We start from the raw sequence: 14,371 nt of genomic DNA, 5'->3' as shown, positions 1-14,371 counted from the left end.
CAAGAGTCCAAGCAAAGAGCCACATCTGTGCTCCACACATCAGAAAGGGTCTCTTAACAGTTGTGGAACAGGACACATGCCAGGAGAAAATGATACTCCACACGAATGGAATGCACTAATCCTTACTGCATTCCATTTATCTCGGAAGTCAGAAGCCAGAGCTGGGAATGACGTCACACCTGAGTTGACTTGGTTCTACTTAACAAATCGAAATTTGCTCTAGCCAGGTTAGCCATTGTTAGCAATGCCAGTTGATAAGAACCCATTTTGCCGTTTTTTCTGCATACAAACAGCACAATAACATGTCCACCGATAGAAGTTGGACAGGACTGTGTTTACAACTGATTTAGTGAGACACAAATAAGACCCAAGTGCTAATAAACTGTATGTTACTACAGCTTTCACTACTGTTGATGCACGGAGCAGCCATGTTGGATTTTGAGCTTTGGTTACTGTAAGGTTGTTCCCCTTACCAACTTGGAAATCCAAGTTCCGGGGACGTGTTTCCGACTTTGAACCCAGAAATTCCGACTACCAAGTACAAATGGAATGCCTCATCTGTCAAGTACAGCATGTTCACCCATGATGCAGCAGGGTCAACTGTTGAAATGGCATGGCAGATAATACACAGCAAAATATGTAAAGTTGTGTCACATATAAATAGACGTAATGTAAATATATCTGTATTTTATATAGATTAATGTAAACTCAGGAACCTTTGCTTAATCATCTGCATAGTTCATCATGTCCTGCTCCCTTAACCTGCAAAAATAATGAGCAGTTATGAGGCTGGTGTCAGTCTCTCATATACACATACACAGAGACTTAAACATTGTATCAGACATACTCTGTGATATTGTATCTCAAACATTCCTTCACTTCAAAGCTACATAAGTTATCTATTCGTATGTAGGTAGGGGTATGTTTGGATTTTAACGATTCCGATGCCAAACTTTTACTTTTAAAATGATTCTGATTCCTAAACCGATTCTTGAAAAATTGAAAAATGACATCAAAGAAAGAATCTTTTATTGAGTTTTTTTACATTGAAAATTATTTAAATTTATATATATATATATTTATTAACATTTTAAAGTACTTAAATATATAAGTAAACTTATGTCCCCTAACACACAACTACAATAATTTAACAACAGAGTTGCACTGTTTAACAACAAAATAAATGTTGAGTTGGTTTGCTGACCAGAGCCCAGAGGGAAAATATGGCATTATGAAAGTAGCCTACATTTACTGTACCTAGCTAACAGTAGACTACAGAGAAAATGTGATATTTTTAGTTTCAGAGCGACAGAGGGAAAATATTTCAGTCGACACATTAAGTGGAACCGAAATGACCAATTGTGTAGGAACCGGTTCCATAGTGGAACCAGGTTTTGGTACCCAACCCTATTTGTATGAATGTATTATGCAATTCAACATTACATAACATTGGTACAGTGCAGGTTGTTCAAAATCATCTGTTTGAAAAGAGACACAAGAGAGTTACTGTTAAATGTTACCTCCCAAATTTTTTTTAAAAAGTTTTATTATATTATTATAGCAGAACACGCTTTCATTAAAAACACAGTTTAACAAAACCATCAAGTGCAGGTTCAAACTTTTATCCAGTTTGTTCACATTTCAGTAAAAAAAAAAAACACCAGTTAAGGTTATGTTAATATAAACCATATAACTTCAACATGAACATGCATCTGTCATACTCATCATTAGGCTACGCCAAGCCCTGTGTATAATGCATTTACATTGTTAATATAACACTTTGGTTAGTAAATAAAATAAAAATAACAAATATGCATTTACATCTACAGTATAAACATCATATGCAGCATTGGTCTCATTTAAAGACAGAAAGTGTGCATATTTACTTGATGAGTCAAGGTGAAGGGACACGAAGTGACATCTAGAACACAAATCAATAAATATTTGTTGGTTTTAGACAAGTATATTCTCTTGAATAAATGCTATCGTCTTCATACTTTATAAAAATCAAATATCATAGCTGGAAAATGAGAACTATTCATACTGTAGCCTAGGTAATTAAACTCATTATGTATCGCGATCGCCACACTACTACTTCTCTTCAGGAATATTAGCTGATCATTCGATACGCATTACAACAATGTAGTTAAACGGAGTAGGCCTTATAAAGGTTGAATGGACGTTTTCAAAGTAATTATCTGACCTGCTTTCAGTGTTCAGCATCGTGTGGCGACGGCATCCAGCGACGGGAGGTGCTCTGCCAGGACGGAGCCCGACGGAGCCCGCTGGAGACCGGCTGTTCTCAGCGCTCCAGACCGGCGTCCAGCCAGAGCTGCCGGGTCGCTGACTGCCCGTCTCGGTACCGGTGGAGAGAAGGAGACTGGCATACGGTAAGCTGCCTGTGCAGAAAAAGAAACCTGGGTGCTGAAAAATAAGTAGCCTACTCTTACAGCTCTGTCTCCACCGGGCGAGGATGGATTTGCTCAGTCATATCTGAAGTTTGAGAGTCGCTGCTTCAGTCGGAAGTATACTGCTGCCAACAGGCCACATGGGAGGAGATGAGCTGCATGGCTCTTGTGAAAATCCCATGAAGGTTTTTTTTGTATTTTTTTTTTTTCAACACTAAAATACATTTAACATTCCGGCCTCAATGCTAATTGGCTAATTCGCTTCTTTTTTTTTAGAAGCGGTTGAAATGTCAAGTGTAGCCAACTGCACAACTGTGAGTCATGATTTTTAATTATCTAAACATTAAGCCTAAATGTTGCTACTTAAAAGTTAAATTAAACCCTCCCTAAGAAAACCAATTTTCTCAGTCAGCTTCTTATTATGAACTTGGACCTACATAAACACTATGTTGTGCCAGTTTTGGGTATTTCTTAAGAGAGATTTGTCTATTTATGCAAATGTGTGGTTCACACTGGTTTGAAGTGGGAGGTCTCAGTAAAAAAGGAGTGATGTGGCATAGTATACAGTTGTGCACCAATCAGGATTTAGCAATATTTGAATCAAAATGTGAATACAGTTGTGGGGTTGTTTGCTTATGTTTTCCCGTCACTGTCAACTAAATCTCAGTAAACCACACTCAAACAGTCCTGGTGAAGCAGCTTAGTTGACTTTTTAACTTTATACTCTTATTAATAGTACAAATGTTTTTTTTTCTCCCCTAACTTTTGATTGTTTGCTTTTTTTTTACTCAAGAATATGTTATGTTATTGAGAAAGTGACATGAAACCACATTTACTGGGACTTAACAGTAAAAAGAATTATCCTATTAATTTGATATTTTTTTAATCATAATTGAATATTATTAGTATTTTTTAAAGCACACGAATACTGTTACATATCTTTTATCTGTTCTAAGATCACTCAAAGTTAAAGAGTCATACCTAGGCTATATCTAATGGGCATTCCTGCTGAGCATCTTTCAGACAGTTTCTATCCTTGTTGAGAGTTGGGATTATTAGAACAGGCAGCTGCAGCAGGAGTTTCTTCATCACTGTGTTCAAGGGATGTTGAATCTGGGTCACTGAGCAGCATGAAATGTCTCCTCTGATAGGAGGGTCTAATTAATATTGAGAATTGTTTGGAGCTCTCTGCCTGGGTGTTCTAATTAACAGCTCAAAGTAATTACAACAGTTCACCTGGCACGGGTTATAGGCTTTCTACACTCTGGAGTCAATATCCACAAATCAGAGATGGTGTCTTACACCAAAAACTTTTCTTTGCACACGTAGCTACTTTTCTAAAGGCCTAACCTCTAAAGTGTTTTTGCTTATAGCTGTGTCTGCTGGTGATTACTAAAACCTGGGATGCAGGGTAAGTTTCATTCGTGTATAGAACAGCAGCCTAGCAGTTCAAGGTATTTCAGTTGTTTGACAGTGTTGAACATATTAAGAGTGATGAAGACCAGCTGGGGTCGGCTGGATTTGTAACAGCACAGAGTGTTTCTGACGCACGTGGAAGGCTCTCTGAGCCCTTGCAAAAATGTTTGGTGCTTAACTTATGTCTCTTGCAGATTGAATGTCGTAATAGTTGAGTTATTACATGGACCTGGATGTAGTAAGAAATACAAGATCCACATGATTTGTTGGCTATGAACTTGCAGTCAATACACTTCATTTAAGGACACCACTTTCATAGCAACACCAATAAAAAATATGCGTCCTCACCTTCTTGCAGAGATCTCATGCCTGTATGTTAAATATCAAGCTTCAGCCAGGAGACTGTTAGCTTAGCTTAGCATAAACACTCTGAGAGGGGGCAAACAGCTTGCTTCGCTGTGTCCAAAGTTTAAAAAAAAAAAAATACCAACACCTCTGTACCTATATAGTTTACAAGTTATATTTTGTTTGTTTAATCTGTTGAATAACAGGAATGTAAATTAGTTGTGGCTTTACTGGGAGTTACTTGCTGTAACTGTTTCTCTGCAAGGTGCAGTCACTTCCTGCTTTCCACTGCTTTGAGCCGTTATGCTAAGCCAAGCTAATTGTATCTTTGCTCTAGTTGGACAACAGAGGAAATAAGCAGCATTCCCAAAATATTGAACTAAATCTTTAAATACACCCTTTCTGTAGCCTCCTGATTGAGAAAACAATAGGTGTCTGAGAGTTAGGGCTTATGTTGTTTCATATATTTCGAGTGGCAGCTCTGTTTAGAAAATACACAGTATTTATGTAGGTCTAGTCTAATTTGTGGTGAAGCTGTGATGGGAGAGACTGATTTGAATGGGGCAAACACAGGTTTTATCTGTAAAACATTGAGATAGTGGATGGTGTGCCAGCAATTTTCTCATTTATTAAAAGCATTGCCTGTATTGTGATATTCTTGTCTTCTGGGGAACAGTGTGAAATTGTCTACTGCTAGTGAATCTCCACTCTGACCTTTCATTAGACAAATTGTTGGCATGGACTGTAAACTGTTTCAGGACTTACAAATTGTGTAATCTTTTCTAAGGACTTGGCCGTGTGCTCAGCTCAGGTTCTTCTGCTCAACAACACAGTGCTTACCTCCCAGCTCTTATCTACTGTTTTGACATCTTGATGCCGTAGTCCCATGTAGTGAAGGTACTGCTTCACAAGAAGACACAAATCTCAGACTGTTCATCCTTGCTCTTCCTTTGCATTGATACCATTACATTGATGATTGACTATTTGTTATCCCTATGTTAAAACCTCATAGTTGCACATGCAGCTTCATGTTTGCAGCTGGACAGATGTGCATACATAGTTAGGTCCATTTTAGTCTTGCATTGCCAGACCTATCTCCACAGTGCTGTGTCAGTGAGGGAGTATGGTCAGGGTACACTGCCTATCTACATCAAGATAGCAAAAAAAACTCTGGTTTGTTTGTATCTATTTGTTATTTTCTTTATTTAACCTTTATTCATTCAGGGAAGGTTCACTGAGAGGTAGCCTCTCTTTTGCAGGACCGGCTTGATCCATTTCACACAGGTACACACATTCATACCTGGAAGCTGCCCGATACAACTACAGTTTGATCTGCTGCCACTGAGCAGCTTCACTGGTGCGGTTTTGAGGGCCTTGCTCAAGGGCACCTCAGTGGTGGTAATAAGGGAGGGAAAAGCGCTGCTCTTTCACTTTCCCCTCACATATTTGATCCTATTGGGTCTGGGGATGGAACTGACCCTCCCGGTCACAAGCTCTCTTCTCTTACCTTTAGGCCACCACTGCACTGTATTATTATTTCTTCAACCGTCCCAGGCGGTGTTAAGCCCTGATACAGGAGATGGAGAGAGGGGACGGACCTTATCTTTATACCAGCAATGTACATCCAAGAGAGACTAGGTCCACTTTAATCAAAAGGCAAAATAATGACTTTGCATCTAGATGTAGGAATGTCATTATGCTTCTCCCAATACCACTCATACATGATTTGCCATCCTTGTAAAAAGCCTGTGTTTGTCTTGTTGCCACTATAGTGCAGTAAGTCGTGTGGAGCAGGCCACCGACAACGAGCCTTGCAGTGTGTGGACCACGACCAGCAAGAGGTCCATGAGATCTACTGTGTGAACCAGATCAGACCTCCAGACATAGAGAGCTGTAACACTAACGCCTGTGAATTGATCTGGATCACAGGGGAATGGACTGAGGTGAGAGCCAAAGAAGCTGTGTGCAATTTAGATGATGTAGCCCCACTAAAGGGTCAATTTGCTCTGAATAAGCAATACTTGACTCTTCGAAAAGACCAGTGATGTGAACCACCATCTTATAATGCAGTGATGTGGAAGTGACAGAAATCAACCATGCTTCCTGGAATACTGTTTTTATTTCATGCCGGTGATTTATTCTCTCCTCTAGTGCTCAGCCAGCTGTGGTCAGGGCTACCGCCAGCGTCTGATCTACTGCAGCGAGGTGCATGTGGAGAATGACAACTATGAGTACAGCCATCAGTCTGTGTCCAACTGCCCCGGCACCCCTCCTGAAAGCTACATGCCTTGTAATTTGGACCCATGCCCGCCACCACAGGAGTGGAGAGTTGGAATCTGGCAACGGGTGAGTGTGTCCAAAGTTCTAAATGTTGTCCAGTCATTTTTCAGTGTCTGTTTTGGTGGAAAATGCATGCTTAGTGTTAGTTTCCGATGAGACCTTGCTAAAAAATAGACTTTGGAAAAAGCTGAAACATTAATAAATTAATAAAGTTTTTTTCCTGCATTTCTTTTGTGACTTTTTGTAACTATTTGCAGTAGTTATCCAAATTAAATGTTTTGCAGTCAACTCTTAACATTCACATAACAGAAAGGAAATGTACATTAAGTCACATTTTCTTTTGCAAATCTTGCAATATAAATTAAAATGTTGTGCTTATTTTGTTATAATGGAAACTTCTTGAATCTTTAATTTCATAAAGTAGCCTCTTATGCATATTACTTTTTGTATACATGATTTTTCAAGTTAAAATATAAATGAGTTTTGCCTGATATTAAGAACATTGTACCTTTGGCTTCAACCTGTGTCATAGCCAAATGCTAAATAATCAGTATTTAAATGACAAAATTATACATGCACGCACCCTTTTATGATGGGGCCATATTTGAAGATAAAAACTGCTGACATGACAAACATCCACAAGTTTTATTTTCATACTGTCGTGGTTCTCTTCCTCCCCTCCAGTGTTCAGTGAGCTGTGGTGATGGAGTGGTGGAGAGGACGGTGCAGTGTGTGTCAGAAGATGGTCAGGAAAGCAATAGGTGTCCTAAAGAGGCCATGCCAGAGGCCAGAAAAGTGTGCAGAAATCCAAGCTGTGAGTACTGGGAGGAAACGGCCGCTCTTTCAACATAGGTCACGGCTACCAGGGTTAAGTACAGGCCAACTGAATGCATCCCAAATTCCAGTATTAGGTATGGCTTGACTTGATCCGGTCATCTCAGGGATTTGGCCTTTAGTGAAATATTTATGATGCGAGGCAAACATCAAAGATTCACTGTCCAGTGTATTTACTTCCCTACGGTAGGATGGGACATCAAAGAGTGAGTGGCTATTCGTTTTCTTTGATTCGATGCAGCGATTTGCCACACTTGACTTAACTCCTGAAATTTGTGTTTGCATGCGTGCACATGTGTGTGCATAAAGCCTGAGTGCTTGTCCTGGGTTAAATCTTTGCATAATACACTGTTTACATACTTTTTATCTACTTCTTTTGTGTTTTTAAGGCCATTTGCCTTCCAGCTGTCAAGAAGTCCAGAGCATGAACGGGCCCCTCCTAGACAGCGAACACATCCTCAATATTCAAGGAAAAGCGCTCAAGGTGCGAATATAGTATCTAATTACCTCACAAATGCACTGAGCACAGTTTATGAAGCAGGTGCATTTGTTTTATTAACAGGTATAACAGGTATAACAGGTTTTATTTATGAGGGGAGAGGGACAATTGCAAGGTAGGTCTTCATGACTTCTCTCATGACATTTCAGATGACTTAAACACTGACAGAACATTTTGTTGCTAGTTTGTGACTGTTTATGTGCCCGCATTACAGTACATTGTGCTTAAAATTCATCTCTACTACAATGTGTTGTGGCAAATGCTTGGTGTTGCAGCTTAGTGTACACGTTTGCATAAAGATGCAGCATATTTCCCAACACACTTTCCCAAAGGACTTCGAAAGACCGGCCAGTTTAGGGATATGTGATAGTGTAGGGATTGTCTGCATTGTTCTTCTTTATTTGATGGGGCTTACAATTGCAATCTTAACTTCTTCTATTCTACTCCTTTTACTCTCCTTCTCACCACCATTATTGTTCTTCCTTTCCTATTTTTTCTACCGTCCAACCAACTTCATCTCTTTTCTTTACCCTCGGTTCCCTTCTCCTCCTCCTCCTCCTTCTTCTCCTCCCTCTGGATACCTCCTCTCCTTTTTGTCCTCCTCCTACTCCTCCTCCCCTTTTTTCTCCTCAGGTCTACTGTGCAGGAATGCAGACAGAGACTCCACAGGAGTACATCACCTTGATGACAGGGGAAGGAGAGAATTTTTCAGAGATATTTGGCTTCAGGTAAACAGCTATTAGAATAACAATAATGTTTTATTAGAGGACTCCTGGCAGTTTTTAGTCTGTAAATGAAGAAATTCCTTGGAAGTGTAAAGTTGTGTGTGCGCGTTTGCCAGACTCAACGACCCCACTCAGTGTCCAGCCAATGACTCCAGAAGAGAGGATTGTGACTGTCGGAGAGACTACACCGCTGCCGGCATCACCACGTTCTCCAGAGTCCACCTGGACCTCAGCAAGATGAACATCATCAGTGAGTGGCTCATACACACGCAAAAATCTGATTGCACACACAAACACACACACATACGACAGCATCCTGTGCCAGTGTTAACTCCACATTACTCTCAAATCAGAACTTCCTTTGCCATTTAATTATGTCCATGCTCATGAGGGTTAATGGGTTCAAGATGTCTTCAAGGTTCATTTCAGCAACACACAATTACAAGGCTTGAGGGGATTGAATAAACCTGCTCTAAGTAGATGAAATTATACTGATATTGCCATTAGGCTGACCCTAAAACTAAGGCTAGATTTAGACTGGTTATATAACACAAGTCATTATGGCAGATGTAAGGCTATCATTATAAAAGTTCATCTGAGGTCCTGTAACAAGAATATTTGTCATATCATACCCGATTAGCAAGTTGGTTTATCTTGTTACGCAGCTACAGATTGGCAGTTTTCTGTCACCCGTGAAGGCAAGAGTGTTCCGTTTGCTACAGCTGGAGACTGCTACAGCGCCGCACATTGTCCACAGGTGAGAATAACAGCTGTTAATTATATGACGGGAAGGGAAGACCCTTTTCACAGTAGACTGCAAACTTGTCGTTGTACCTATAATGTGCACAAAAAAGATATATCACACAATGAAGGAAATAGAAAAAGCCAAAAAGTATAATATGAGGACTTTAAAAAAACTTTATCAGTATCCATCCTTTTACTACCAGGTCATGCCTCTAGTTTTGGGATATGTTACATTTAAAATGTCCCAAAACACTACTGTTAGCTTGTTGTCATTAATTGATATAGAAACATTTATTCCTGTAACCTCCAGCACCTTGCCTCATGTCTCATGTCTTCTTTGACAGTTCTTTGATACATTTCTTTGGGATAGCTTATTTATATATTCTCTCTCTCTCTCTGTCTGGCTTTGTTACTTCTTTAAGGGGCGATTCAGGATCAACCTCTCAGGAACAGGTTTTAAGGTGGCTAAGGACTCCTCGTGGATCTCCCAGGGCAACTATGCAGTGGCTGATGTACAAAAATCAGAGGTATTGGCAATATGTCCCATGTTCATAATCCAAGAAAACTCCCCAAATTACAGCAAACTTCAACCGAGCTGTCTTAAAGATTTTGAGTAGGTGACAGACAAATAACTCTTATTATAACCCCCCATTCATTCATGATAAAATATCGATATATATTCGATTTCATCTAGGCACTTAAATGTAACTACTCTGTAACTAAAATCATTCATTATTGTCCAAGGTCCTCTGGCAACTCTTTTACAGCATACATTGTTCTACTTATCTGTAACTCTATTTGTTTAACTGACTCAACTTCCTCATTTTCTGTTTCCTTTTATACTTCATCCCTAGCTCAACTATTTCTTCTCTCTGCATGTGCTCTTGGCTTCAGAGCTCTAAATGGGCATAATCCCCAGTGGGTTTTGTATTTCCAATTTCACTTCTCACCATAAACTCGCTGAGAAAGGACCCTTATTGGGCAGCTGCTCTCTCAAGTGCCCACACACCCTCCTCTTATGATATGGAGCTCAAGCTGGAGAGTGCGTTTTGGTAAGGTGAAAACAGGAGTTGGTTGTAATGCCAAAAAGCGTTCATGGTCTGATATCCATAGCCAGCCGGCCCGCTGTGGGCACTCCAGGCAGTTTAAATAAAGCCAGGGCGTGACAGTGGAATGGGGAAAGCACTCCAGAGAAGATCAGTCAAACCACTCACTGCGTGCTGAGGCCATAATGTCGTGGGATAGGGCTTTTTGGTGTACACGTCTGATTCAAGTTCCCTTTTCTTTGGTTTGGATGAAACCGTCATTATGCTGCTGTATGTGATTACCCAATTCATACCTGGTGACAAGCTGCGTGGTGGGCCTCAGCCTTTGTCTGCTTTTTGCAAAGGAAAAGCTAATCTGAGAGGCACCAAAACAATCTTTTTTTTCTTTGCACGCTGATAGTTTAGATCATATGTTTCTTTCTTATATTCATCATCTGTATGGCTGACGGTCACTTAAGCACAATCACACCTAACTGATTTTATTACTCTTGTGTCCACAGGATGGCAGCAGAGTGTCAGGAATGTGTGGAGGCTACTGTGGGAAATGTACACCGTCCTCTGGCTCCAGTCTGCCTGTGACAGTGGAGTAGATATAATACCATCAAACAGGTGTGGGATGTATATATATATAACATATAACATTTTTCAATTATAAAAGGCATAATCTTTAATCCAAATAGAGATGAGAGTTTAGCCTCAATCACCAAAATTCAAAACATGTAACTAAAACTTATGTTATTCATGTTTTTAATGCTCATAAGGGAAGATGTACACCAGTAAAGCTTGTAAACAGAGAAATAAATCACTTCTATTTTCAGTCCAGAGACAGCGGTCAACTGAATTTTTGATATTACAAACAAATATGACTACAATCTGCCTTTCTGTTTACTGAATATCTTTACTTTGTCCAATCTGTTTAATGCTGTGCAGGTTTATTGATTTAACCTGAAATGAGTTACTGACTGATTGTTAATGTAGTTGGCATTCTTTTTTTTCAGCCTTTCCATTCACCTTGGCAGTCGTCTTCAGGTTGTAACTGTATCAAGATATCCCTTCTCTTTGGTGCTACAGCCAATTCAGAGCTCTAACCAGCCCTGACCTCTTTTACTCCCATGTGTGTATAGTGTAAATAACTCTGATGTAAGTACTGTACATAGACATGTCTTATTTATTGTACTCTCCATGTATTTTTGTATTGTCATATAATTTAACTGTTTTGTTGTCAATAGCAAACACCACACAGTTTCCATTTGTCATATTTTCGCCAGAATGTGCCTTCCAATTTGGACATTTGCCATTTGGACCTTTTAGTACTAACATTACTCTGCAGAACGTGTCACAGTCATATGTTCCTTTTTAGACCAGTTTATTAAGTTGGGTTTATACCAATAATGCTATTGTTGTGTGATGCTCACCAGGCTGTTAATAGTCAGTGTGGTGTCTCCGATCAGTGAGTCTTTTTTTAAACTCTTAACACTTCAGCCAGATTAGCGGACACATGCACAGATACGCACCAGCATTGTCCTGTTTTGAACTGTGTTCCATTGAGCAGCTCCTAAAGAGGACTTTCCTGGTTTAGTGAAGTGTAAGTTTAGTGAATTTGCCAGTCAGGTGTTACCAGTAAGTCCAGTTATCCTTCTAGTTCTTGTGGGCAACTCTTGCTGTAATTTCGTCCAGCTACTTCCAATTAATAAGATAATGTACTTTGTGGCAGTCTACAACACTCAGTGCCTTGCTCATTAGCACACTTCTCATCTCGGTACGTTTGAGCTGTTGTATTTGTAGCCGATCATATTTGTAATTGGGTATTGCAAATCAACTGGATTGTGGTCAGACTGGAGTATAGTGTCATTCTAATTATGTTTAGATTAGAAAGATCTATTCATGCTTTTGTTTGAGATGAAAGTAAACCATCACAGCTGCAACCGCTTTGCAGTGAGAGGACAGAAGGTATAGGAGAGCAACTGTGAGGCAGTTGAAGGGTATAATAATAATGTATGTTCCTAGAATGAGTTGGTGTGGAGGTGGGATTTACAGGCCAGACTGGAGGAAGTGAGACGTTTACCCATACACAAACATATTGTACACACACAAACACATTGGAATACTTTACTGGATGACTGAAGAAGGTTGTTGGTTACAATAACTGTAGAGATTATGCTGCCAGACATCAGAGAGAACCAAATTCCTCTGTGTTGTTGCGTGTTTCTCAGGTAGCGTGCAGTGACCAACGGGAGCCATTAGCCTTTAGCTTTTACAAAAAAGACAGGTTATCTTATCTGGAGTAACTTGAAAGAAAGACTTCAGGCCAATAAAATCCTAGTAGATACTCCAGAGATATAATGCACTGGTCTGGCCCTGGAGACACTTCTCATACTGTTGAGCCCACAGGCCCCGCAGCATGATTTTTTTCCAGATGCTGCCTGTAAACCATTGCCTTTTGTACTTCATATTCTTCTCTCCTTTTCTGTTTTTAAAGATCTATCCAAACTGTACATACAGAATGCTTCTTTTTAGAGCATTTTGACATGTTGTTTTTGTGACAATATCAGGTTACGGTATAGGTATGTTTTTGTATCTCTTTAGTCAGGTTTATGCAGTTTTGTGAGCAAATATTGAAAAACACAAGAACAATTCAGACAGATTGGAGGAAATAACAAAAATCAATACTTTTTATGTTAAAGCCATAGTTGTGCATATGGTAGATTTGCAGGGGGCGTACTTTATGTACAACCTTTCAAAGAAGCCATATTTGCTTTAGTAAACCTTTCTGTAAATGGTGCTATTTCAGTGCCTTACTGTACATGATAATGTGCACACTTTATTTAAAAGGGAATTTTACAGTCGTAACCTGCCTCTATACAAGTATGAAATTATCTTTAAAGACACAAGGAAGTAAACATTTGTGTCTCACAGTCAGTTGCAACTGATCAATGCACTTCTCATTGTGAATGTCAGACTTTAGTACAGTCAAGAGATTTCTCAGGTGTCATATATGAAGGGATTGTTATGATATTTAAGTGTATTTATCTTATTTTACACATTTGCCACATATTAATCAGGTAACTAAAAAATGTATTATTGAAGTTTAACAAAGTAAAGTGTCATTATGTATGCTTTATTTTATATGCAAATATTTATTTTACCTTTTTTATGTGAATGTACATAGGCTTTGACAATTAGTGACTAGGAATTACCATTCAGTATTGCCAAAATATGTCTGGCAACGCATTCCCTGTTTTGTGAATATATTTATTCATATGTAGGCCTATGTCATCAGTGCATAGATTGTATAAGCAGAGTTTGGTGCTGCTATAAGAAAAGCATGATTATAAATGAGATCAGATAAGCAATGATATAAAATACAAATAAATACAAATGCCTAATATATGTCATGTTTGCCTGTCTGCTTTTCACACTAATAAATAATGTAATACTCTACTTCATCCTTGATGTATTATCCAACTACAACACTGGCTGTAAAATATAATACATAGTCAGACCATAACCTTCTCGCTCCACGCTGCTTCTGCCTAACTATGATTACACAGCTTCTACTATCATGACAGTCTGGCTTGTGACCTGACAGATGTGTTATATGGATCTCTGTCTGTATGTATTACAATGAATTATCAGGCCATCTACCAGTTGTCAAAACTGGTCTTCCAAAATAAAAGTAATTCTCTGCAGAGCAGATTTCAGAAAACAAAAAAAACCATGAAATTACTTTTATCAAAGGCAGATCCAAACCTTTGGTACTGTCATTTAAAAGACTTCCTTCAGACAGATTTTAGGACATTGAAAAAACACTCTGCTTTAAAGTACGTGTCTGATATGGTTATTCAACAAAAAAGTTCAATTCCAGAATCTGTTATCCAAAGAAACAATCCTCGTATGCATCTACATACCTGGCAAATAAAGCTGATTCTGATTTTGATTCTGTTAATATCCAAATATTTTTCAGTACAAAGTTTTAACTGCTGAACAACAGATATCGCCACTAAAAAGCCCATTGTTAGTGTACTGGAGGCTTTACGTTTCCTTCCTTCGTTTGTTGGAACATAATTAGCTTCC

At 39.1% G+C, this 14,371-nt stretch overlaps 1 protein-coding gene across 1 annotated transcript in view; it reads left to right on the top strand.

Moving 5' to 3' along the window:
- adamts9 (ADAM metallopeptidase with thrombospondin type 1 motif, 9) overlaps positions 1-13,688 on the top strand; it is a 46,867-nt gene extending 33,179 nt beyond the window's left edge. The window contains 11 exon segments of the mRNA XM_032513116.1: positions 2,214-2,390; positions 5,942-6,112; positions 6,321-6,515; positions 7,134-7,263; positions 7,673-7,767; positions 8,416-8,510; positions 8,624-8,757; positions 9,173-9,264; positions 9,674-9,778; positions 10,798-10,906; positions 11,296-13,688. Coding sequence (XP_032369007.1) covers positions 2,214-2,390; positions 5,942-6,112; positions 6,321-6,515; positions 7,134-7,263; positions 7,673-7,767; positions 8,416-8,510; positions 8,624-8,757; positions 9,173-9,264; positions 9,674-9,778; positions 10,798-10,887 — 1,284 coding nt within the window. The 3' untranslated portion in view covers positions 10,888-10,906; positions 11,296-13,688.
- The last annotated feature ends 683 nt before the right edge of the window (positions 13,689-14,371 follow it).

This window comes from Etheostoma spectabile, chromosome 4 (assembly GCF_008692095.1).
Source record: "Etheostoma spectabile isolate EspeVRDwgs_2016 chromosome 4, UIUC_Espe_1.0, whole genome shotgun sequence".
Lineage (NCBI taxonomy): Eukaryota > Metazoa > Chordata > Actinopteri > Perciformes > Percidae > Etheostoma > Etheostoma spectabile.
Note: the sequence above shows the minus strand (reverse complement) of the source record. Positions and strands in the feature narration are given on the sequence as shown.